At 42.4% G+C, this 27,753-nt stretch overlaps 1 protein-coding gene across 2 annotated transcripts in view; it reads right to left on the bottom strand.

The window, feature by feature from the left end:
• The window catches only part of plxna1b (plexin A1b), a 179,424-nt gene that overhangs the window by 132,718 nt on the left and 18,953 nt on the right, over window positions 1-27,753 (bottom strand). For both annotated transcript variants that reach the window (XM_020086726.2, XM_020086728.2), the window contains exon 2: window positions 12,816-14,255. In XM_020086726.2, the coding sequence (XP_019942285.1) occupies window positions 12,816-13,991 (1,176 nt within the window). In that variant the 5' untranslated portion in view covers window positions 13,992-14,255. The remainder of the gene's footprint in view (window positions 1-12,815; window positions 14,256-27,753) is intronic.

Below are 27,753 nucleotides of genomic sequence, written 5' to 3'. Positions count from 1 at the left end.
TATTCTCATCTGTGGTCTCTGCAGGGTTACTGGCTGGAGACGATATTTAATGTTCTGCAGTGTTTTCAAAGATGCAAAACTCCTCCGGGGATGAGAGAGTTAAGCCAACAACCTTCCCTTGACTTTGGCAGCAGGGTCTTACAAATGTAGAGGAGGAGGTTTCTTGTTTAATTTTTTACAGCGTGAATGCAGGCACTGAATGAATGTGTGGATCTGCAGGCCTTACCCACTCTAGACAACCGTGGGTATGTCTTTGGGTGTGTGTGCGTGCAAACGCTTTAGGCAGTCATGTGCAAACTGATAATAGGCACAAATTATTTTCTCCCCTTATTTATGAGTTCTTATCTATTATTTCAGAAAGTAGGCAGTTATTACAACCTTTATAACTGTTTATTTTTCATATGGATGCTTATTCTCTAAATTTAACTGAGCAGAAAAGATGCGTATCTCCTTGTTTTATCCAATACAGCCCATAAATCTCTGCAGTTCACTTTCAGACAAGATCATAAGCATTCGACTGAAGGTGGAACCACTGAATTTGATCAATTGATAAATCAAGTAGTCATCTAGTCTATATTGCACACACAGAGTGGAAACAATTTAAATCTCTCTAGGCCGTGTTGTCCAAGTGGAGTTTTGAAAGTGTTAACACAAAGGCAGAGAGTGAACCAATATCCACATGATGTATCTACAGTACAGTACACGTCAGCTGGTATTCAAGGTCATAGAGAAATATGTGACCTAGATATCACTGATACAACATATGAGGTGCACACACAAAGACAGACGTATATAAACCCATAGAGGTCCCTAGAAACAGCTCGAGGTCACGTGTTCTAGCAAACTGCCACAGCTGTGGTGGTTCTCCAAGAGCTGCTTCACTCAACTACGCACTGCAAGATGATGAAATATACATGCAGTCGTTCGTATGGCGCTTGTGCGCACAACTCAGCCCGCAGTAACACTTACTGATTACAGATGTGCACTGGCCTGCACTGAATGAAACACTGGAATAATCAATCCCCTGTTACTGATGTTTCTTTAAACGTGTTACGTCAGTGAAATATTTCTGGGCAAACATTACGTGTCACCTCAGGTGGAACTGGTCAATAGTCACCTCCAGTCAGTGAAGCTTATGGAAACAGCAGAATACAATATGGGCTTATATACTAGAACATACATGGTGTTGATTGAATAAACGTCTGTGAATTATGGTCATTAAGGTGAAAGGAAAACATGTATGGCAAACACAGAAACATTCATTCATTCAATAACATGTGGGTTGATTAGTATGTTGCATTAAGGAGTGCTGTGTTTCTGAATAAAAACGTGTTTGTACAGATACACTAAATATTTTTTTATGAGAGAACAGGAAAGGACTGGAGAGGACAGAAAAGACAGGGACATGGGGCAGCTGGTATAAATGCTGACGGCATGGATTCAAGACAAGCCCGCAATTCATCAGTGTGTGTGCTTGAGTGTTAGTGAAGGGAAGAGTGTGTGTGTTTGTTTGCGTCTGTCAGGAAGTGCAAAAAAAAGGGATGCTCACTGGTCATCAGCTGTTTCTTCATTGAGCCAATGGACACACATTTCCCACAATCCAAAACACAACATGTTTTGTGTTTCGCAATTACTGTAGACATGCTGTATGTGCACAAAATGGCCATTTCTGTGAGGGTCAGAGGGTGTGCCTGTTTTTTCTGTTGTATAGAGCAGGAGAGAAGTGAAAGAGACAAACAGCCATAAACTACAGTGACACAAAGCACGTGAGCTGGTTCTCTGCAGCTTCCCAGCTTGCTTTCACTGCGTTTACACACACACACACACACACACACACACACACACACACACACACACACACACACACACACACACACACAGCCACACACAGCCACACAGCCACACACAGCCAAGATTGAGTTTTCAGATGCAGGTGATTTTTACATGACTCGTGTGTATGTGTCTGTGTGTGCCTGGCTCCAAGCGGAGTGAGGGACTCTGGGTGAGGGCAGCTCATAAATTACCCAGAAATCTCAGCAGGGGCCTTGAACTGATGGACACATTCCTGGACTTTCTCTAAGAAAAATAAACACAAGCAGAGTTGGTGTGTGTGCACTGCAATCCCCCCCAGTGCTGATTTATCAAGCAGAGGAATAGCGAAGGAGGCCGAATGGACAGGTCGCTCACCTTCACACTTACAGTCAATTCAGAGATTACAATTAACCAAACAATCTGCGTGTCTTCTGATGAGCGAGGAAGCCACAGTTGAAGATTCATCTTATGATGGCAATTCCGTCACCGAAGACGCAGAACATGACAGTATGGAACTATACCGAAATCCTTCCCACATAGCAGGTACCTGCCAGACCGGGATGCTACGTGTTTGACTGCCTGTGAGACCCCATGTCAAACATATCAGCTGGCAGAGTGGGCATCACTGGCCCAAGTGGTGAGGAGAGTTTAAACCTGGAGAATTTGCTTTAAGAGTTTTGCACTTATTTAAATATTAAAGTTAAACTTTACTTAATAAAGGTTTCCAGGGAATGTGTTAAATTTCATCATCCAATTTGCTTTGCCACTCATGGACCACTGTTTGGTGCTTTTTTTATTGTTTTCATATCTGTTCCGTTCTGGCATCGGTTTTAAAAGTATTGATTTACCCCTGGTATCAAAAATGACCCAAACGATGCTCAACCTGACATGACAGTGAGTTTTGTATTTTTGAAAAGGAGAATTCTTTGATGCATATATTGAAAAAAATATATATATTTTTCCTTTGTTGATTTGTTTTCATTAAGCCTTTTTTTAAATGTCACTGTGATAAGCCAGTAAACGACCTAATCCTCAAATACAACACTACATGACAAGTTAAAAAAACGTCAAAAGTGAAAACAAATCCACACAAAAGCACTTTCACATGACTTTAAATCAGTGTCCATAGTGAGAGAAACAAGACCTTTGACTATATAGTCCATATAGAGTCCACACTGAACTATGAAGTAGCTGCCTCCATAGAGACAGTGTGTGTTTGACTGGTTGAGTCTCAAAGGTGACAAAAAGCATGATGCATTAACATATTCAGGGAAAATAGTTGCATTTAAACAGGTTGATAATTTTACACTAAAAACCAGCTTGCCGCTCTCAGACTGTTGCAGGAAAGAAAATGATTTTTGTCCAAACTGTATTCTGGAATATGCTACGTAAACCTCACTGATCAATAATTTAAAAGAAGAGATGCCTGCAACAATTCCATATTCATGGGTTGCACAGAAGTAATTTCTATGTTGAATGCTCTCCAGGCAGACAGTGAAACCTCAAGGAGTTGGCACCTATTCAGAGAGCTGCATCCAAAAGCTGTCACCACATGTTTAGACCGTGGTTCAACTGAATGGGAGAGACAGAGGAGAAATAATACATACTGTGTGTATAAGTATGTACAGGGGGAAATAAACTGCAGGCAAAGAGACTAACAGTCACTTGAAAATTCATCTTTGACAATGTAAGCTCAGAAGGAGTTTGGAACAAGAGAAGCCTGTGATCAGCAAGCATCAGTTGAAACCACACACCAGCTGGGACATGTGGGTGGGGAAAGTGCATGAGTAACACACTTCCTCCCTCCATCAGCAACCACGACGGGCACCCTACTACTTAACCTCCGACTGCTCTGACGGAGCAGCTCAGTGACCAGCAGTGGAAAACACAGTCAGCAGGTTTAAAGGTTTCAACCCGCAAAAGATATTTGTAACTGTCAGCTCATCATTTATGGTCAACATTAGATTTGTATATGGATACGGATTAAGCCTTTGTCCCTATTTAACATTTGCTATTAAAACCACCCTTTTTTTCTTACCTTAAGGGAGAGAGTCAGAAAATCATCATTGTTTTGCTCTTATTTTAAGAGCCTAATAAAAGTGATTCATGCCAAAAAAATACACAGATTTTAGATGCTCTGGAACGTAATGTCTTATTTTTTAATAAGCAAAGGAGTATCCGCAATTACTTGTTATTCTGGGAAGCATCTAAAATTAATGCATCTATAAATGAGAACCAGGGTGTTGTTGAGAAAGAACACATATTTTATGTCACGTCAGAGCAGAGAAGAACCATGTGTGATTGGCAGATGATGATTTATATCGATGGCTGCTGAGTCTGCACATTCAGCTCTTCTGCATGGGAAGTCAACTAAAAATCTAGAAGCAGATGTGGGCACTGAAAAGGAAACTTTGACAAACAAGCACACTGAGACTATCAGCATGTGCAATCGGTGCAAACCCCCTGCCCCACATTTACTGATTACACCTGATAATGATGTATGCAACACACCACCCCCACACACACAGTACAGATCAATACATAATTACACTGACAATTAGTATCATTAGAGTGGTGCTGGAGATGGGGATTTGTTGAGCTAAACACTCCTCAGAGAGAGGGGGGGGGTGAAGAATGGTCAGAAAGAACGAGAGAGAGAGAGAATTAAGCAGCTCACACACAGTCCACATGGGGTCTTTTCCAAAAGGTTTTCTATTGTCGTTTAAATAGGATGAGAGCTCCACTTTAGCTCAGAGCAGGCGTGATACTGTTAGCTCACATATAAGCTCACACACACCCACACACAGTGTGGTGGGAATTCAAAAACTCGATAGCTGGAATCAACTTATCCCATATTTCAAATCAAATCAAACATGCACCAAAACACGACCCATTAGAATCAACATCTAAGACAAGCCGCCCAATCGGTGTCTCTGAGCTCGACTCATTTAGACTGTCAATTAACTGCGCTCATCAACTCTGGCTCAGTTAATCAGGTCTACAGTAATTACTTAAAGGCATCTGCTGGCACATCCTTTTAGATTACGTCTACAGATATAGGACTGTGTTTTACAAAGACCACAAGTGTGTTGAGTAGATGATATTCATAATGATTGATTTAATAAGGTTAGGAGCTGGTCTCAAAGTCATTTCCACTTTCTGTAACAACGTAATGAAAATAGGGCTTGGCTCGCTTAACGTGAGCTCATGACGTGCAGGAATTTTGTTGGAGGCGATGGAGCCTGGTGTTTATTACATCATCATACAGAAACTAAACCTAAGAATGAACACAGGATCTTCAGTGAGACAGTATTTAAGACTGTTTTCTCATCAGCAATGCATTAAGGGATCAGTTATAACATGTGTCTGCTACAACGCTGTAACCAGTCTCCAGGACACTCCTCAGACTGATAACTAGGCTCCTCTCCGCAGCTAACCTGACCAGACCAGACACACACACTTACTCTGGCTGGTAACAGATTAACATAAGCGCTTGGAGGTGGAAAATAGCCGACTACTTTTTTATTATATGGTTTTTCATAATAATAAAATGGTTTTGATGAACAAGTTTTGATTCATCTTGTGTGTGCATTTTATGACCACCAACATGAAAACTGTACAAGCACGAGGCTATATATATAAACATGCCTGTGTGCTCTGTATGAATGTGTACATATTCAGCTGAAAGGTTGTTTAACCAACGATAAATCACATTAGGAATTGTATTGGTTGCACAAAAAAGGCACCTCCTCATCAGAAAAACAGCGGTGGCAGCAACTTGATGACTGCACAGTAAGATTTAAAATGTCCACAGAGAGCATTCCAGATACACCATACAAACATTATGGGCTTTATGAAGGAGCAAATAGATGAATTGTCTTTATTTACACTGTGCTTTTTACAGCAGCCATCTCTAAGACGCATTGCAAATACACACTAAAGCATGTTGGAACAACAATGAAATGTTGATTCTGTGTGGGCTAAAATGTACAAAAAGTTTAATTCTCCTTAATAATATCTAACTACATGTTAAGGGTCGATTAGGCAAACTAATAAACATATATAATAATTAAGATGATAGAATATTATAATGTACCAAAGGATTTTAATGACAAAATCTTTCTCTCCCCTGACTGGCTACCTAGATAGAAATAAAATGACTTCCAAATATGTTATTTTATCGAATACCTGTGTCAACCATTAAAAACATTATTGCATGTTCAAACATTGATTTCAGGTTGAGCATCAAATCTCACCTTTGACACAACAGCTGGCCTATGCAGCAGGAAATAATGAGCACTTGTGGCGATTATTTATTGCTATGATTGATTATCTGATTGACTGATGAATTGGATTGTGACAAAGTTCACAACCTCCCCATCCATCTGATTATTGAGAGAAAGCAGCCTGACATTCTGAAAAGGTCTCGGGTCAGATATGAGCTTCGTGTAGAGAAGAGGTCGTTTACATCAAGGACAAGGAATGTTGCCATTATGGTTTTGTCTTCCTTTCATTCTTTCTCATCCCTTCAATTCCAATTCAAGTCTTTTAGTACTAACTAAGAACTGATTCTTTTAACATTAAGAAAACTTGTTTTCTATCGTGTGTTAAGAAAAGTAATTGAAACAGATAAAGGTAAATATGCAATTTGACTTTACTTTGTTTATATATTTGCGTTGAGTTTAATTTCAAGTAGTATAAAGCTGCTTTCTGACATGCACTGAACTCTTGAGATTATCCACACTTTCTTTGGAGGAGTTGTATGTGTTAACGCAAATGTCCGAGTGAGAACCTCCAGATTATCTGCAGACCCCGAGTATAAAACCTGCAGAAAGCAGGGAAAATGTGATGTGAGAACACAGCGGGCGAGTGTGTTTGTTTCAAATATGAAATGTCAACAAATGTCATACACATAGAAGACACTGACCAAGATGTTTAGAGAGTTTGTGCTGATAGAGCCAACACAGGTGTCTATGTGTTGTCAAGAAAATCATGTGATCTCCAAATGAATACGTCACTCCCTGCCTTTGCCTGTCGCACCCGGCTGCTCCACCATTTGCCTGAATAATGCGGAGGATTTGTTGCTGTTGCGAATGCATCTGTGTAAAGAACCTCCGGCTGCCTTGTGCATGTGTGAAAAGCCAACTTCGGGTAAAGTCAGGACCCAATTCTCTGGTCATGTCTAAAAACAGCTTAACAGAAGACAGATTTTTAACAGATTGTTTGTCCTTGTGTGGTTTACATTGAAAAGGGATCAGGCTCAAGAAGTAGGCGATGCAGGTCAATTAGAAACTGACTTGAACAGCCTGAAAATCAAAGCTGCTGTGTAGTGTTAAAATTCATAAAGAGCTTAAAGAAGCTATTATGGCAGTTGTTCCCACCGCTGTCCTGGTGTTAATTTGCATGACTTTTCAATGACTTTCTATAACTTGATAAGCAAACTTTGAATAACCTCAAGGCTGAAACTTGCTTTCTGTTTAATCTTTTACTTGCTGTGAAGAAAACAGCTGGAGATCAACATTTGATGTGATGAATTTAGTGAGTATGAAAATATATTCTACAAAGTGACCCCTGAGCAAAGAGTGTCCCTGGCTTTCTCAAAGTAGAGCACACCTTTTTAAATTTAGAGGTATTTTGTCAAGACACCCCAAAGGAGTTCTGCTGTGTTCCTGAGTCCAAACACAAAAACACACACAAATACATACACAGCATGAGAGACTCGATGCAGGGCAGTGTGGTGACCAGGTGACAGATGCCAATGTTATTTGTGCAGCAGCCATTGTTCAATCACCCTCTCCTCTCCTCCCTCTTATTCTCTCTCCTATTTCTGTCATTCGCCCTTTTCCCGCTGTTCTTGGCAGCGGTGGCGAAAAGATTTCTGAGGCTATCACTCTTCCTCTCGTCCTCCTCTTCTCTCTGTCGATGAATCAACACCTCTCCGAGCAGACCCTTCTTTGGCTTGCAGCTCTCTCCTTGGTTGTTTTTCATTCTCCCTCTCGGCCTCTCTTTCCTGACAACATTTTTTCTCATCAGAATTCAAACTGTCATCACTCACAACACAACATTGACGTCACATCCGAATCGCAGTTGGACAGCCACGGCTGCTGCACAAAATATGGCTCCACAAACTCCTCATGAATGATATTTGGGGGAATTTTTGTGAAGCTGAAAGTAATTCCATTCCTCTTCTAACCTGCAACTTATGATTTGGTTTCTAATTTTTCCAAAATGCTGCATCAGTTGTGCATATCCTACAGTACACACACTCCAGTGTTGAGTGCAGGCATATCAAAGAGGTCTGAACAAACAAGCTTGACCTGATCACCTTCAATTAAATGTGAGACTTACAGAACTAAGGATCTGGTTTTATAAAGTAGTACATTTACTTGCATTCTGTTTTGCAATCAAAGTCTACAAGCTTTTTTGTGCTTCCTTTACATCCCCTTTCCTCTCGAGTCTTTCTTGGCTTGCTGTGTTATTTTCACACTCACTCCATCTCTCTCATCTCCTCAACACCATCCTTCAAATTCCGTTACTCTCTCCTGTATGCTGCTTGGCATCCGACTTCCTCATCCTCTTGTTCTCTCATTTTTATACCCGCCTACGTCCTACACCTCTCCCTCTCTCTCTCTCTCTCATTCAGTTCCTGCAGCTTGTTAATCTTTTTTTTGCTCACCTCCACGCCTCTCTCTCTCTCTGGTTTACCCCCACTTTGCCGCTGCATTCTTTATCTTTCATTTTTTTTGCATTCATCTCACTCTCAGTCCGGCCTTACTTAGGCAACCTCCCCCCTCCTTGTGTAGAAATAGTTTGTATTGATCCACTTTCAAGCCAGGGAGAAGGTCAGGGGTTCACTAATAAAGCTCAGGGACATTAAAGTGGTACACAAAGAAATACATGGCTGCACATACAGTACAGAGCAGACAAATATAACCAGGTAACAAGGCTGAAGTGAAGAATGGTGTGTGTGTGTGTGCTTCATATGAGATTTTACACACTATTTTGACAGAGCTACATGTAATATGCCCAAACATTAGTGTTTACAGAAACACAGTCACCATCTCACTGTGGCCATAAACATCCTAATGATGGCCAGAGGCTAGAAATTATGATCCAGCACAAATATGAACTCCACACAGGGAGCCAACAGAGCGCACGCTCATCCATCATTGCTATGTGGCTAACAGCTGTCCAGGGCTCAACCCCCCTCTGCCCTTCCCTCTTACCAGCTATATGGCAGGGTCAAGCTAAATGCATTCACCCTTCCTCCCACATCAAACAGCTTTTCCCACACTGCTCAATCAAATGTTGTAAAGGAGGCCATTTATGTGTCTGTAGTCAAGAGGTTAGAGAAGTGCATTTGAATTCCAGGAGTGTTTGGGAAACTATGGGCAGGGCTCAGCACCAAACAGGGGTAGCTGAAAAATGTGTGAGCTGTAGAGTCAGGAGATCTTCAGTTCATATGCCTGGATCAGTTGGACGAATGACTCCCTGTAAGTTTTTCCTTACTTACAGTCTGTGTAAGTGGAGAGCTGACATTAATTTAGAGCACAGAAGCCATGCAGCAAAAGGGCAGGTTGGAGCCAAACCTGCAAGAAAGAAAACTCAAGCCTCGCTACATAAAACATAATAATTCAATCTCTGAAAATGGGCCCAATAGCTGATCTGGTCGATCAGATTTAAAATCAACTTTTATGGTAACGTTAAGAAGATGTGCGCATGTTAAAATGAGTATATATATTTTTTTCTATCATCAAGTGTTTGTTGCCCTGTGTAAGCAACTTGCCTTGACTTTGACCGTCCATGTTTGCTCTAACAGTATAAACCCTCAAGAAATCATTCTCATGTAATTTTGTTTTATAGTTAATGATAGCATCAATCTTAAGAATGTAGGGGAATCCCGTCTAGCCATTGATGTTAAGATAAGCATGCTTATATTTAAATGATGTTTCCTGATTCTTCTGTCTGATTCAGCCTTTTCTATGTTTATCTATGTTTGCTATGTCTAGTTATTTTTCACAGCACCCGCCACCACACTGAAAAAAGATGCCATGCACTGATCTGAGGTCAGGTTTGAGGTCACCAAGTACCACTGACTAAGGTTACGGTCAGTGGTGAGCAGCTGACATTAGGTCAGTGCTTAGGGGCAAACGTGGCAGACATCATTAACCTGAGGCTGACACCTTGAGCCTTGCTGCTGTCCCGGGGTCAGCCAACAGGCTTCTGAGGCTATTACATCATCATTGATGACAGCTTATACAAGACAACAGTTTTGAGGGAATGTTTAAGTGGTGATAATATATCAGTGAATGTATTCCTTATCTAAACTCCAGTTACCATGGTAACAAGGCCAACTGTGTGAAAAGGATAGGGAGGAGGAAGTAGGACAGAAATGAGGATCAAATAAACATTAATTTATAGCAATGGCACACATGAAGGTTTTAGCATTAACAGATTTTAACTGTGAGATGCTCTTTTTGCAAGATCACCATCTCACTCTCTTACAATCAGATCTTCCAGCATCAGAGATGCCTCAGACATTGAAGGAAATGCTGGGTGGGACATCGGTGAATATGCACTGATGTCAAAACCATTTAACCATTAAACCAACTTACTTCGTCTTTGCAGAAGCCCTGGTATTTTGCATGATGGCTCACTGGTTTGACGTGTCATCCTTAATGTTAATAGTGCATCTGTGCTCTCCCAGATATAAAAAGTAGAGGCTACATTGATAAGGCTGAGGGATATAAAATGCAAACCAGTAAGTCTTATCTAAAAGCCAACACACTCTACAGCTGATTATTCTCCTTTGAAGTTGAAGTTGGATAGTCCATCTATTGAAAGTTATCATGATGACAATAATTTTCTCCACTGGATAACTGCTGATGAGGTAAGCAGCAAATAAGCACAGTTTCACATGCAACATTTAAGTTGCAGTAAAGTAAGACACTGAATGGCATTGCACTGCACTGTAAAAAAGGAAGTCAAATTCTTCTCTCTACTAACCTGTGATTTTATACCACAGCACTCTGCACTAAGAGCTCCTGTTGCACCAGGGCAAAGGTCTAATTGAAATAAATCAGATAGCCTGCTTTTTGCCTCGGAGCTATTGTGACAGTGTGATGGGCCAGAAGAAAGAAAAGCCACAGTAAAGAATGAAGACAACCACAGAATAAGAGAGAGACTACATCTACAGAAGATGTCCAAAAGGTAGAAGAAAGGGAGGTCAGACTTGCACATCACTTTCACTACCACACAAAAAAACACCTGTGTGCCCAAGCTAATGAAGAACTACACAGAGGAAGAGTGCTGTTTTTACAAAGTATCTCACTCCATTAGACTCGGCTCAGGATGAATGGTTTCTGTGTGTGTGCGCAGCGAAGACACCTGCCAGGAAAATTGTGTGCGCTGACATTTAAAGCTTGAAAACTGGTCTTTTAATTAGGCTTTCTTAAGAGAGAGCAAGATGGAAAGCGATGGGTGGGTGATTTTAAAGAGCACAAGGGAAGGAAGATGGGGTCGCTAAGACAGGTGGTCAAATAAGAGGTACACTAAACACTAATAGATGGAACGAAAATATATTCAGGCAGGTTTCAAGAAGGGTGTGGGTGAGCACAGGGAGACGGAGGAATCAAGAATGAAGGTCAGAGAAAATAAAGAATGTGAGCAGCTGCATGTTCACTATAAAGACTGTGTGCTGTTGTGTAAGGTCTTCAGTGTCAGTGCACGTACAGTATGTGTGTATGTGTGAGCGTTGGCCTCAGTAATGCATGCAGGGCCATGCACTGTGGCTCAGTTAGTAAAAACCAAGTGTAGCTCATGCTATCCCCCAGGATCTCACACTGCAGCACACCGAACCAAGCTGTGTGTGGGTTTGTGAGAGTGTGTGTGTGCTTGTGAGTGACACTGCACAAATCCAGGGGACCAGGCTAATGATGTCCCCTGTCTGACTAAATCAAAGCAACACAAGGCTGTGGGGAAAGAGAAGATGTGTAGGAAAAAAGTGAAAAGAAGACAAGGGGAGAGGGGAATAAGAGCTTTCCATGTTTTGTATTGTTAATCACTGCGGGCCTGCAGCAGTGGTCCTTGTGAATGAATGTAGAATGGGTCAGGCCAGTGTTCAATTAGCAGGTGTGCAGTGGAAAAGAAGGAGCAGACCGTTTCACGGACACATATGTACTGACATCAAGGCCAATCTTTTATATTTGACTTCTGTATGAATGTATGTTTATGTATGCTAGCAACAATACCTTCCGAAGTGGGCAGTACACAATTACCATAAAACTAATAAAGGAACAACATTTGCTCTTGGATAACAACTGAATCACTTCAGTATGATTTTTGAACATTTTTATAATCACCATGTTGACTCCATAATCTATATTTAATTTAATATTTGAAATGAGGCTGTGTAAAAACAACTAGCAGCTTACAGTTAGCTCACAAGATGGCCATGTTTGCCTGTGAGCATCAGCAAGTGAACCAGAGAGCTGTGTTGTTTGTTCAAACAGCAAAGAAGTCGCCAGTTTGTCACATTCTACAAATCCTTTCGTTCATTGACAACAAAAATCCGAAATGATTTAATGGGTTCAAGCAACAGCAACTACATGAACACTTCCTGCCTAATGGAATCAAGGGGTGCAGAATAAAAGCACCAGTGGTTCTGTTTTAAATTAAATAAAACTTAGACTGACTGACAATGCATTCTTTTTGGAAATATGATGCATTATATAAATAGTCTTTGAGTGTACAACTAAACCTTTCCTCGTGGTCTGGTGTTGCAGTAAATTGCAATTCCTGTAGAGTCAAGATACTTAAAGATTGCAACACATATCAAAATCAGTACCCAAGCACTGTGACAGTATCAAATCAGGAGTAAGTGTATCATCCCAGCTCTATTGCTAATTTAGTCTTTCCCATGAATGTGTCTGAACAGAATGAGTGTGCCTTGATTGATAAGTAAGAAAAAAACAGAAAGAACAGATATAAAGGTTAGTGCTTACCGAGTTGATGCAGGCGAGCTCCTTGTTGAGCAGCCAGGGTAAGGAGAGTTTCCCGTCTCCCTTGTAACAGGACTGAATCCTTTCTTTGATCTTCTCTTTTATCCTCCTTAGGGTGAACAGACACAATGCTGACTCTTTGGGTGGTTTAGCTCGATTCTTCTGACCCTGAGAGAAGACTGTGAAGAGGATGTCTTCATTCTCAGAGATCCCCAGAGAGTTGGCCAGCTGCCGGCCTGGTCGAGCCAAGAAGGCATCCTGCACCAGACGGTACTCTACCCCATCTTTAGTGCAGCCAATGGGAAACTCAACATAGGAGTAAAACTTGGGGTCATCCACGCAGAGGCGGACAATTTTGGACGTAAAGAATTGCTCTCCGCTGGCATCGGGCGAAGTGAGTTGGGTATCCAGCTGCATTGTCAGATAATAGACAAACTGCTCACTGCTGAAGCTGTATACATAATAGATGTCAAAAGCAGGGAACTTGGACAGAGTGTCTGAGGGAATCTTCAGCTGGGAGGAGACAAACTCATCCTGATACACAAAGCTGAACATGTCAGCATTTTCTTCATTCTCCATCAGTTTGCGGCTGGACAGAGTTGGAAAGTATTCAGACTTGCCATCAATGGGGGTTCCAATAAACAGCTTACTGGTAGAACTGTGGGGGGAACTTATGATCACCCCCGACATGGTACCAGACTCTGCAACACTGGAGAGGTAATGCTCCTTGCGATGGTGAGGCTCACCGAGCTTAAAAAGATCATCCAGACGAAGAAACTGGCAGATGCCCTGTGAGGTGCTTCCACAGGCAATGAGGCGGTTCTGTGCGTAGTCTATGAGAAGAAGTTTATTCACATTGGGAGTCTGGGCCAAGTCGTGTGGGCAGGACTGGACACTGGGTGGAGGGTAGCACTTTTCATTGTCCACCACTGGGCCAGTCATGTGGCTACGCAGTTTGGTCAGGTTGCTTGACAGCTTGAAAATCCAATTGACAGCTCCCACATAAACTTCTCCAGTTGTGTTGTGTATGGCCAGATGAGTGAGCCCCCACTCAGCAGGGGCAAATCGTTTGAAAGGCGGGGGTTGGCCTCCACAGAAGGAAGAGCTCATGATAAGCAAAAGCCCCAAGAGGAGAAACCCTGGGCCAGGGGAAGCCACTGACTGGGCTAGGGGACACATATCTTGGCTGTTTAGAGGCAAGGCTTAGGGGGATGGGGAAGGACAAAGAGAGGAGTAGGAGGAGGAGGAGGAGTACACACTCTGTCCGAGTCCCAAATCAGGATTTTCTTTCTTCTCAGCTCTATTATCGAGGAATAAGGGGGATAGTTTTAAAGAGAGAGAAAAGGATAAGGGAAAGGGAAACAACTATTATTGCGTTGTCCTGTTTTCAGAGTTGCAAACCGTCATCAGGAACATCATCCACAGAGGCGTGAGGCGGGAGTCCTGGAAGGTAAAAAAAAAACATGATGAGGGTCCAAGGAACATTTCATGAATTATGCATAAAGCAGACAGAAAGGCCTCAAAGCCTCACATATTGCAAAGGAACACTCAAGCTGCCTTAATGATAAATGATATCAAATCAAGTCTGGAAGGCAAACATGTGTCAGCATTTAATTATGAGTGAAGATAGCCGGGGAGGCATGGGCCGATTATGAAAAGCTCTGTACATGTAATTCATGTGTTGCTGGAGTGAGTTATAGACCCACCACACTGAACTCTTTAATATTTCATAACTTTCTACGTTACTGTGGTGGCTTTGGAGCAGGCATGTGTTTGAAAAGTTGCCAGCGGGGCCTGTTATATCGACAGCAAACAATTTATAGCCTGGTCTGTGCAAACACTCTACTGCAATAGTTTGAACTGTATCAACACAACATCCAGTAACCCCTTATTGTAATTACACCTGCAGTGAGGCATCAGGCACCACACCAGGTTACCCAACACACTCTGCTTCCCCACAGGGAGCTACATTCACAATATAAACTGTATATTATCAGTAAGATATATGATTTAGACGGGTCATCGTCACACACAATACTGGCCACCCCTGTCCAGATGGCAACACAAATCACAAACCTTGTATTATATATAATTATATATAAAATAATAACCCATATATATATATATATAGTATATATTTTTTTTTCATTAGACAATGATTTAATTTTTCATTATAATTAGAAAATTGAAATATGCTGATAGTAATTGGCATTAAACACAAACTTGAAGACTTGTAAACCTAGTTTGATGGGCAAACTGCTCCTCTCATCGCAGAACATAACAACATTAATCATAGAAAGCTGTTCATGTTGAGTTTTTCTCCTTATGAATGTAACACTGGAGACAGTTCCAACAAATAACATACGGACCAACCGATCAATCAGTTGAACGAGAGACTGCTAGCACTTCTAAAGAGTATTTGTTCCCTCAGGTATTCTTTTGCAGGGTACATGCTGCTACTTGACAGGCCAATCATGTTCCAGCAATAGAGGGACATTAGTTCTCCTGTAAACGCTGATTATGCAAAACAGGAAGCAACTCTCCTTGAGACCTGCACGCTTCAATTTCACCTTGACCATCAAAGTGTCCGCGCGAAGGGTGTTTTATGACCACACCAAATCAGAAAAGATGAGAGACACTACGGAGAGATGAGAAGGATAGGAAGACAGCGAAGGGGGTTGACGGAGACAAAAGCATGAGCTAGAGGAAAATCAAAAGGAGGAAAGAAAGAGAGAGAGGAGAGCGACTGAAGAATGTCTCTGTTTCCATGTCCTGCTGTTCATCTGGTAAACCACTCAGGAGCAAGGCTATCTGTCTATCAATCACAGAGCTAAACAGGTCAAGAAGAGTGGTCAGTTATCCAAGCTCTGAGGGATGAATGTTTTATCCTTTTTGCTTCATACAGCTATCTTTGAGAAGGGCAGGCTTGTGGGAGGCTGTGAGTAAACACTAGAAGAGAAAAATGCATTTTTGAAAGTATTGAGAGAATTAAGGACCCCAGTAAGACGAGTCACTGAATTGTTCATCAGTTATAGTCACTGCTGCTGCAAACAGGAGAGGAGAGAAATTGCAGCAGCAATGATCATGGAATAGCAAACCATAGCTCAGCTGTGACAAAGCTGGCCAGGTTCACAGAGAGGTTGTGCCATCCAATTTCCACAAATAAAATGCTGGGAGAAGACAAGTGTACGAGAGAGAGAGAAAAAAGAAGAACAGAGCAAGAAAAAGGTGAGAGAAAGCAAGAGAGAAGCAGATACTGCATTGACAGAAGACATACAGACAAAGAAGCAGAAGGAAAGTGAGGAGTAGCGGGAACCAAACAAAAGGAAGCACTTCTGCTGCATTTTAATCAGTGCTCTACCTGTGCTTATTTCAAACACCAGGGGAGCCCTATGGATTGAGGCACCTCAGCACGGTAACTGCAGAAAGACGGCAATCAGATATAACCCCATTTTCTACTGTGTGAGATTAAAATGACTTGATGTGGATGGTGGCCTCTTTGACATAAGCAGCCGCAATAAAGTGACTAGCCAGCCTATAAAAAAATAATTTCTTGCTCAACAGAACAGTTGTGCAGTGCTTCGAGAGCAGATGTCCATTCAAAGCATGGCAGCACGTAGGGAGGCTGCCTCATTTTCCTTTGTCATTTTTCGAGTGCGGAAAAGATACAATGAGTTAGAGAGAGAGTGTGAGCAAAAGAGAGATTAAAGAATGAGAGAACCTAAAAAAAGTCCTTATAGTGATTCCTCTTGGTTCAAGCCACCTGCAGCTTGATGTAAAACAGTGTGAGTGGCAAAACAAATTGCATCAAGGGGTCTCCAGCTGCTTGTTATCCATCCCATTAATAACACTATGACATCACAACAAGCACCCAAGTAAAAACACAGCATGGAGTTTTTCATCTCCCTAATATAAACTTTACCAGTTACATGAAAAGATTCACACTGATAGTCCCCAATCCCTCCATTCCCATCTCCTGTCATAGCACACATGCTTAACTGTTGAGGATATAGTCAATCACTCTTACACACTCAACACTTCTTACACACGTCTCCTTTCCTAAATTTTCTCCCTCCCTCCTTATCCTTCCAAACCCTATTCAATTTCAATTTCCTCCACAACTAAAGTGAAATGGTGGGAAAAGCGCTGGAACAAGGTTCTGAGACATATCTCGCACCATCAAGGAAAAACATGTCAATCATTTCGGGCCGGAACGTGTCTGTGGCTTTGGGAATGGGAGGCCACGATATCGAGGAAACCAAGGCCGTTATCACATGAGGGAAAAGCATTAGAGAGGACAGGCTGGAAGGGGCCAGGTTGATTGGATTTGATATCGGGATGCCCTATCAATTGACAGGACTGTACCGCATCCCTATGGGCGTAGGGAACAGGAATAAGAATGAGAGATTGGAGGGAGGGAGAAGACGTCCTTCCACAGCTCTACCTCATTTTGTTTATTAGGTCTGACAGGAGTTGGAATCCTGAGAAGACATGGGGTGATGTGTGTGTTTTCATGTACGCTGTGGTGAAATTTCAGGGGCCTGTGAAGTGGTGAGCGGACGGTGAGTCTTGTGAGTAGAGCTCGATCAACTCTCCCTCTCCCGACCTGTTCTCCGAAGCAGCTGAACTCGTCCCCTGCAGACAGCGCTCGCAGCTCAGAGCCCAGAGCTGCGCTGATTTATTGCTGGTGGCATATCAATTACAGCACTCACCACTGGAGGGGAGAAAGAGGAGGAGAAGGTGGCGAGAGAGGGATGATGATGAGGAAAGAAGAAGAGCAGCACTCTGACGAATTCTCTGCCCTCTGCACTGCATCACAACATGTGGGTCACATCTGAGGCAGGAGGAAGAGGGTGGAACCGAGGAAGGAAAACACACGAAGGAAGATGAGGACAATGTGTGTGAGCAAATAAAAGGCAAGGCTCTGGAAATTAATGCAAATTCTCAAGACACACACTCTCACATATGCACAAAGTCAATTATTGTAACCCAACCATAGCATAATCACAGAGGTTACTGAAAGCAATAAGGTTTAAAAGACACACACTGAGCACACGCCAACCTACACACACCCACTACACTGCCTCTCCTCTCAATTGGTCTCTAACATATGTACACAAACACGTTAAAACACACTTATCCTGTACATTATGCACATGCAAATCAAAACACATATACAAAAAAACTAAATGGGTCTCTATCTTAATCTGTCCTCCACCTCTTCTCTCAGCAGCCAACACACTCCAGAGATTGGAGAGTTGCCCAGGGGAGGAAAGGGAGATGACTGAGGAGTGGGTGAGGGATTGAACAGCATGAGGAGGCGGCAGGAAGTGGTGGGGTAGGGGCTGCAGGGGGGGGGTTGGATGGTTACAGAGGAGGTAAAATAGAAGGGGAGCCAAGCCCTCAAGCCGTAATCCTCTCCCAGGGTCTGCCTAATCTCACCGCCACTATCTGCATATGGGAAAAATGGATTACCATCCCCCCAACACACTGACGGGTGGGTGAATTGACAGAGGGATGGGTGGCAATCCCTGAACAGACAACAAGATCACAAACAGACTAAAAACAGGTAGAACTGGATCGACAATATGGTTCGCTCTCTTTACAGTCTTGTGCGGAGACACACGCATGCAGGTAAGCATGGTACAGGCTGGTCATTTGCAGCCTGCTTATCCAGCCAGTCCGACACGTGTCCCAGTCAGAGGCCATTTCAGGGGCTGAGAGGCATTGGGGGGGTCAGGTCACCAATATAAGCCACATAGAGGCTAAAACGCTCTAACACACACCACAAAATCAAACACTGCAACAAAGTAATCAGTCTGTCTGTCCACGGAGGATTATAAGAGAATGTCAACATTATTACACAATCCACTGGTGAATGATTAAAGAACATTCAGACCCATTTTTAATGTCCATGGACATTTGTTGAAAAAGGTCCTCATTTTTAAATAACACTCGAGAATGCCTTAAAATGGGTTCATGTTTACTGTGTTCACAAATACAGTCTCTCTTCTTTTATTCTTGACAACAGAATTTCTGAAAGGTCGGGATTTGTGACCCGTTTGCTGATGTTTTATGAAATGGTGGACACAATCGAAGTTCATTTTTCATTCATATATTTTGGTCGTACAGATTGTGTTTGGATTTTTCTAATAATTGCAAGAAACATGTTGATGTTACCCTCTGCCTTATCTGTCTGTAGTTATGCCTTTGCATCTCCTGCACAACGTTACCCACCTGCTAGCTTTCCTAATTTTTTTGCCCCTGTGGCTTCTAGTTGTGTTCTAATGACGCAACCACAAAAAACGGCAAGCATGTTGCATACGAGTTCCCACATCGTTGCCATGACCTCACATGTTCCATTTGAACGCAGCATAATTCTAGAGTGTGCTTTGGGGCCAATAAAACCAGAAACAGTCATTCTGAGATCTGATGTGCATTCATGTGATATTACTTCATATTATTAATTCATCAGGCAGAACAAAGGTGACAAAAAAGACATTTAGTGATGAATAAAGAACATATAGAAAATTTGTGCAAGCACTTTTTAGTGCCAAAAACAACTTTTCCTATATTCCTCCCACCAAGCAAGCCAAGACAAATTTCAGAGGAGGTAAGAGCAATTTTCAAGAGGTCTGACAATAAAGCAGTATTGTGAATTGTGGTATCTTGTATCATTTCCTTCCTGCCTTGGCCAGGGGAACAAGCTGACTGGCAAGTCTCGGAGAGCATAAAAAGCCCTTATGAGTTCTGTTTTAGTGCCAACGTAAATCAGTTTAGTGGAGGACAAGCGCCTGTGCCCTTTCTCTCTCTCTGTGGCAGGTGGCCTGCCAAAACAAATGCCTTGTTCTAGAGTGCAAAAGTTGTGTGTGTGTGTGTGTGTGTGTGTGTGTGTGTGTGTGTGTGTGTGTGTGTTTGGGGGGGGTATTATTAAGACAGGCACTGGAACAAATTGAGCCCCGTGTCTTTAAAGCACCTTGCTGGGCTGATGTTCAAGCTATCTTCCCGGCTGGAGTGATAAAATCTGATCTAGAGCTGTCTAGTGGCTACCCTTGACGAGAAGGAGTTGAGGAAAAGCTTCAGAGTAGAAACACTAGCCTTTCTCACTTTCCTCGGATTGTTCTATATTAATTTTACTCAAGTATCTCAGCCAAGAATAAATTCTTTACAGCAACTTTACAAGCCGCTCAGCTCTGGTGCATGGAATAATGGAATCGGATGATTGTAAAATGTTTTTTGCACGACTATCAAGAGATAACAGGTCATAAAACGCATCATAATAAACAATCATTAAAAACATGGAAAACCGACTTAAAGGCTTTTTTGTTGCTGTTTCAATAAGCTGCCATACTCTGCTAGATATTATGCCTGTCTTGTTTCCCAAGCTTAAATCAGCAGTCTGCACAAGAATGAGGGTGGAGACTACCAAACAATCTGCTGGCACACTGAAGGGCTGGAGAGCCAGTATGCACAAGGACACCTGCTTCTCTGACACCCAATGTGTTGTGTGGATAACAGAAGTGTGTGTGTGTGTGTGTGTGTGTGTGTGTGTGTGTGTGTGTGTGTGTGTGTGTGTGTGTGTGTGTGTGTGTGAGAGAGGCAGCTGCCACTCTGAGACAGTAGACAGACTGTGGGCACTACCTTCCACAAATTCAGCCACTCCTTGTTCAATATAACAAACAAACACACTTACTTGTGTTTTTAGAAATTGGATTATACGCAGATACAGATACTACTTAAGAGACATGGCGGTATATACTGTTGTAATTAGCTTGTGTGTGTGTTTGGTGGGGGCTCAGTCATATAAATATGTGCCTGTGCTCTGAGCTGACAGCACAGTTGTCTCTGCTCCCCCCTGCATTTGTCGAATGTGAGACAGAAGAAGGAGGGGTGTGTGTGTGTCACCTACTGTGGTGTGTGTGTGTGTGTGTGTGTGTGTGTGTGTGTGTGTGTGTGTGTGTGTGTGTGTGTGTGTGTGTATTTACACATTTCATGCCGACACGGACACCAGCTTCTACCACATCTCTGAATCTGACGGCAGACGATCTTTACATCAAGTCTGCTCCACACGGGAACCTCTGAGGAATTCATCACCTCATCAAACAAATACATACCGAGTATATTTGTGTGTGTAAGATAATCTGGGTGACAGGTGTGTGTGCGCAACCAGTTTTATCCCACAAATCTCACTTCTTCTCACAAAGCTAACATTATACTAGAATGCTGCTCCGAGCAGCAGTAGTGTTTGAAAACACTTCCCGAGCGGCTTGAGATGGTAGGATTATGAACACCACCTCAGTGCTCTGAACAGTTTATGAACATTGTGTCAGATTTGACTGGTAAAAACAGGATGGAACACCCCAGGGTGTCTCCCCAGCACACAGCCCTTGTCATTACAATAACACATGAACTGTACATGTCTCCATCTTTATATCCTCTCGCTCTGACTCCATTTCTCTATTCCAGTTTTGCCAAACAGCTCAAATTTCTCTTTGTGTCTCCTCTGTCATGCTCTTCCACCTTCTATGACTCAGAGCTGCACGAGCCCAAATAAAACACAAATTGCTCAAGCACAAAATTTATGTGGATAACAACATGAGCATGGGAACACGTTTTCTCCTCCCTGCTTCTTTCCTCCTCCCTGCTTCTTTCCTCAGGGCTGAAATTCCTGGAAAAACCAAGGCTGTCATTCCTGCTGCTAAGACGGAGTGAAACACTGTTGAGCCAGCCATCGCATAAAAACCTGCCCACATTTCATACGGGAGCGCAGACACACAGACACACAAACACACAAACACACAGATGCAGGCCCCGTCAGATTAGTGGTTTACTCTTAATCTCTCGACTGTGTTTGTGCGGCTGGGTCTTTCTTTCCACGACAAATCCTCTGTGTGTGCGTTTCCGTATGTGTGTGTGTGTGTGTGTGTGTGTGTGTGTGTGTGTGTGTGTGTGTGTGTGTGTGTGGGAGAGGTAGGCGATATGTAGGTCAAGGCCAGAATGTGCCTGATATGCCAACAAGTAATGCAGTAACAGTGCAGTCACTTTAATGTTTCACCACTGGCTCACTGAGGCAAAATCACACTGAGCTTGAACTATTGTCTACAGCATTAAGCTAATGCCTTATCTGTTTGAGAGGGCTTTAAGCGAAGTACAGTGAGGTTGTAGGTTCAGAGGAGGCGATGACATGAAACAACAGGTTATCAACTGGTTTACTAGGCAGGATTACATTTAAGATTTTACAATTTGAACAATTTGTCCATTTGTGCATCGAAGAATGACACCTTGATTTTTCATGTTTTAACTAATTGGCAAATCATGTTTTTATCTACCTTTCTTTATCCTCGTCACTGATAACAATGTGTCCAACCTCTAAGATGTAGAACAAGACAATCTAACTTTGGAAAATAGAAAATAACCCATTCCATTAAACAGTAACAACAAACACAGCCTTGATTACTTCAATATAGTCAAGGGAAACACGTAATGGGTCTTGTATGACCAGGAGTTTATGAGTACCAATGTCAGAAATATTGCTGAATTATTGACATAATTGAGTCTGGCCCTGTTCAGAACTGGTGTTAACATCTGTCTTGAGAGATACGATAACAAGTGGACAGTGTTACATTCACCTGTTCACACCTGAAATTTAAATTTGTCCTTAATGTGTTTCCTGTGACCATGTGTGACCAAATCTCATTTCCCTGCTTTATTTGCAAATAAACAGGTACGTCACTTCTCTTAGACCAAATGATGTTGTCTGTGCTGCACGTAGATCTACTATGGTAAAAGACTTGACATCAGTGTTAATGTTGAGGCGGTGTACACAAACAAATCAACGTATAGGCACTGAGAATTACCCAGAAGTAAAAATACATTTGATTGATTGTGACACTGTAGCGGGTCCAAGGACGTCAGCTGAGTGGACGATCCTTCGTATGTGGACAAATTTGTGTTCTCTCAATGAAAATTATCTGGCCATATGCATCCAAGACCACATCTGAAGACATATTTTTGAGATTCATTGAACTGGGTTTAAGTTCATCTTCTCTATTAAACACAACAGGTCCTTTAACATGTCTACTTACAACGTAAATATTTGAGATGAGATGCAACTTTCTGTCCAACAGATTCAAACTATGAAAACAAAGCTGCACCTGTATGTAGGCATGCATCAACATGCCTCCCCATGACTTGACTCAACACTGAGGAATACCAGTCACAATAAAGTTCAACCACAGACATCTTTGTGGTTTTCTAACAGGCATTTACACACCAATCAAGTTGTGGTTTGAGCTTTCCAAAGTGGCTGCACAGGTGGTGCTGTCATGAAACCACAGATGAGGACAGGTTCAGTCAGGGGACGGAATGAAGTGGGTAAATTTAGGGCACAGTCAAAAACTGTCAAATGACAAATATTTCTTTGCAGATGCAAATTGTAACAGTAGCTGTTTTGTAATGTGGTCTGTTGTGGGCAAAAGCAATTGTTTTTATATCTGTCACATGATATCTACCATCACATATTACAGCCCTGCTTTATGGTGTGTTCATTAACTACATTAATCCAGGAATAAAGCCTGTGTTCTGAGCTCCTTCTGTTACAACAATGCTGGTGCATTCCTCCATAGCAGTGCTTATATTCTCCCTGCTGAGTTCACTATAGTGGAATGCACTCTGCTCTGCCCGAAACAGCTTATTACCAAGCACCGCTGTCCTCAGCTGCAACTCCCCTCCCTCCCACTTTCTCTTCCTCACACCCTCCATTTATGAGCTTGATTGACCCTTGACACCAATAGTGCTAGAGTAGGCTTGTGCTGCACCGCTTTGTAAAAACTTACCAGAGAGCATTGATTGTTGAAAAAACAGGCATGTCATTATAAATGCTCTCCAAGGATTTGAGGACAGTGCTGGTGGTGGTTGGTCGTGGGTGGAAGAGGAGTCGCTTCAAGGACAAAGCCATTAAATAGAATCACTGTCTCCTATTTGTTTTAATGGTGGTATAAATGTAACCTCCTCTTTTTGGACATGGAGTTTCCAGAGTTAACGTAGGTGGACTGCCACCATGAAAAGTCAGCTTTTCTTGGGACTGTACAAATACCTGGACACAGCACGTATAATGATATATAAGCAACAGCACCAGAAGCTGACAATGAGAAAATACTTCAAAGATGCTGAAATCTGAACTTCAAACTGACTTAATCTCAGACAAATTTTAATCTGACAGAGCCAGAGCTAAAAGCCTAAGAATAAAATTGAAAACAAAAGTCCAAAGTACAGTCTGGTGTTGGCCTTTTCATATCTGTGGTTTCACAAGTGTTTGTGTTGACAAGAAGAACGTGAACCTCATCTTTAGAGAAACGCTGTCCTATCCAGAATACTTTTTGATTTCACTATTGAGATTACACCATGAAAGGGATTGACACAAAGCCTGAGCACTTTAAAGACTTGACACAAGCCTTAATCTGGCTCATATCTTCTTATCTGTGAATTATTCTCTTACACATCATACTACATAGCGCCTTCACTTAATATTTTTATTGAAAGAGACAGAAAACTGACCATCTGCCCTCGCCCCCCTCCAGTCGGAGTCATTATATCATCCATTTAAGACAGATAAATGTCATGCTTTGTTGTAATGAAAACACACACACACACACACACACACACACATTGGTTCACTTAAGACTATGACAGCATCCAAATCCATCTTTGTCCATTATGGCCCATACTGTTTCCGGATGTGTGCTGTTGAGGAGTAACCATATCAGTGACTATGACCACATTGCTTTATTCTATACTCTAGATGCTTTAAGGCAGGCGTATGGCTTGTGTCAAATGGTATTGAGTCAATTTGGTCACAAGACATCAGAGTTAGTGCAGATATCTGGTCCTGAGGTAATGCGACTTCAGTTCTTTAGCAGGGAATCCATGGGAAAACAAAGTGATAATTGATGTAAGATGCCGTGAAAAATTAAAAGGGCACAGAGGTCTCCAACATTTCAAGTACCATTGTTCACCATGGTGCAGCCAAAAACAAATAATTCACAGAAAAACACAGTGACCCACATAATCAAACTCTCACAATACGCAGGAAGATCTGCGAAAGCATGAACACGAAACAAAGACATTGTCACATCCAGGAACTCAATGGGACAGAGCAACTAATTTTGTTTAAATGGCACAGTTACATCTGAGTCATGTGAGGCCACTGCCAATTATCTTCAGTCGCACAGTTGTGGAGCTGAAACAAAAGGAAGCTCTTCAATCCCGACCATTTTTAGCTCAGGAGCCCGATTTTAAGCCGGTGAATATTCAAGCCAGCAGACAGCCTGTGTGCACGAGTGAGTGTGTGAGTGCAGGTGCACACCCATGCGTGGTGTTCGGGGGGAGAGAATAGGAACTCGACAGCACAGACGATTTCCTGTCTTGTCCCTGGTCGTCAGCACATACTGTAATCCTGGTGAAGCGCAACACATGGCTCTGCATGCATCACTGCTTCACTATTGAGACGGTGACAGAGACCATGACAAAGACCGGTGTGCTTACATAAAAATCATAAGTGCAACACTTCTAAGCTTTCACTGTACATTTATAAGACTATTTAAAAGTACATTTATTAATATCTACAGACTAAAATCTTCTCAAGACGGAGGCAAAAATCAGGATGAAACAAGGTTGGAGAAGGGAATAAAAAATATAACTGAGAAAAGAGGGAGTTTGCAATAATCAGAAAGGAGAGGAGTAGACAGGAGAGAGAGGTGATGGAAATGGAGGGAAAAGAGAGAGTGATAGAAGGGCGAGATGAGAAGAGTTGACGATACTTTTTCAGATAGCTGGTGAGGCGGAACAAGGAGGAATGGAGCGAGATAAGAGGAGAGCAGTCTCTCCATGTTTAACGAAAAGGGAACCTTTTTTCCTCCTCAGCTTGTGGGCAACTAAGTGCCTGTCACATAACTATAGCCAACACCACTTCAACTTTCAAACAATGCTCTTTATGGTGCCGCAATACATCCTTCACAAAGATTCCACACTATTTTTTAGAGTTTTAATCAAGTCCTCCAGTGGCCCAGCATTCTATAATGTCTGAAACCTGTTTGGTGCTTTCTAATGTCACAAAGAACAAACTGTCAGTCTGAGATTCATCTTTTCACATCACTATTTCCATGTAGGTGTTAATTAAGGTCACCCAGTCAGGCTGCAAAGATTTCACTCCTCTAAGTCTGTGTTAGCGGACTTAGAGGAGTGACAGCGAGCAGCATCTCCTTAATAAAAAGGTTTTATTATTAAAATGTAACCAGTGAAGCTTAAGTGAGACAATTCACACAACTCTCCCAGATTTTTTTCTGACTATTCCTAACCATTCTGTCTCAAGTAATTGCTCGAGCCAAAATGCCAAAACATACAGCTTCATCAAATTTCTATAGCAATACCCCTTCATCTGCACCAACCTTGAGAAAATATGACATTTTAATTCATATGATAAATATAGTCCTATATATTCCATTTAGCATATTTTAATGCTTAATAAACTGGAAGGCCCCATCAAACAACTTTTGCAATCCAGTCTTTTGTCCAACATGTCCATTTCGTGATCAGAAAGCTGGAGCCGTGGGAGAGGTGCCTGGCTGCTCTGCCAAAAGGAAGGGCTGGGCCAACTGGTCGGTCCAGAAGGACGAGTAACATCAGCTATTGTGAGTCAGTCACGGGGCAGACAAGGAGGTGGGAGGGTTCAACACAAGACAAATACACAGCAACCTCGAGCACACATTCATTAGATCATATTACCAAGACTGTATATCAGCTTGGCCGACAGCACAATTAATACTAACTGGCACTAGTGTAAATATGGAGTGTGTGGGTGTGTGTGTACTTTGTGGGTCTCCGATGGTCTTTGTGTTTGTCTAAATTTACATGAGAAGTTCCTGTGCCTAAATGCAGCGAGTGACGGAGGGAGGGAAAGAACTGTGAATGGAAAAAAGAGAAATAGGCAGATGAAAAACAAAGCCAAATCTGTGTCCAAAGAGTTTGTCAGTATCATTACAGCATCAGAGCTCAGGCTGAGGCAGAGGAGGATAAGAACAGACACGAAGAGAAAGAAAAACACAGAGGGAAATGTGTTGGAAAGACAGAAATGTGAGCACAGAGGAAGAGAGATAAGGAGAGGCTGGTGGGAGCGGGGGAAGATGAGAGGAAGAGTGGTGAGTGAGAGGAATGCCAGAGACAAAGAGGGGAGGAGAGGAGAGGGAAGAAGGACGGGGGGGGGGGGAGACTAAATATATCAGAGTCTTATTCAACACAACACTGAGCTAGACACAACTATGGTTTATAGGACACCTGCCGCACTGGATGCTACAGGCCTGCATCTGCACACATGCACTTCTTGTACACTTGCCAACTTTGTGGCAACTGAATTTACAAAGAAGACAACCGACTCTGAGGGTAGCCCCATACAGAGCGTACCCGGCAGAGAAGACGAATAAAACTGGCACTTTTAGTCTGAGGTCCGGACATTGCAGAGAAGAGACAGACACAACCTGATCGGGGGAAGTAATCATTGTGGGATAAAGAAATTCTCTGCTGCCTGCGAAAAATGTGTTTAACTGTGATTTGCCTCCGCTGATTAAGTCTCCTCTCTATTTCTATTGTATTCCAGCCTGCTCAACAAGCACCTCGTTCCTCCACAACCGCCTCTTTATTCTCAATCAGCCACCTCGCTGTAGTGTACAAATATATCACAGCGATACTGGCCAGGCAAATGACCTGCCATCTTCCATGGTCCCCCAGGGGCTGACTGCCACTCATAACTCCACAATGCCTCGCTTATTTCAGCCACTCACCTCCACTTTCATAGCTGATTGAAAATATGACTGAGACGTTGTTTGAGCTCCATTATCGTGCATTGTTTGGGTGTTCATGCAAGGTGGGTCCTTCAGCTTCAAAGTGA

This window comes from Paralichthys olivaceus, chromosome 2 (genome assembly GCF_024713975.1).
Source record: "Paralichthys olivaceus isolate ysfri-2021 chromosome 2, ASM2471397v2, whole genome shotgun sequence".
NCBI lineage: Eukaryota > Metazoa > Chordata > Actinopteri > Pleuronectiformes > Paralichthyidae > Paralichthys > Paralichthys olivaceus.
Note: the sequence above shows the minus strand (reverse complement) of the source record. Positions and strands in the feature narration are given on the sequence as shown.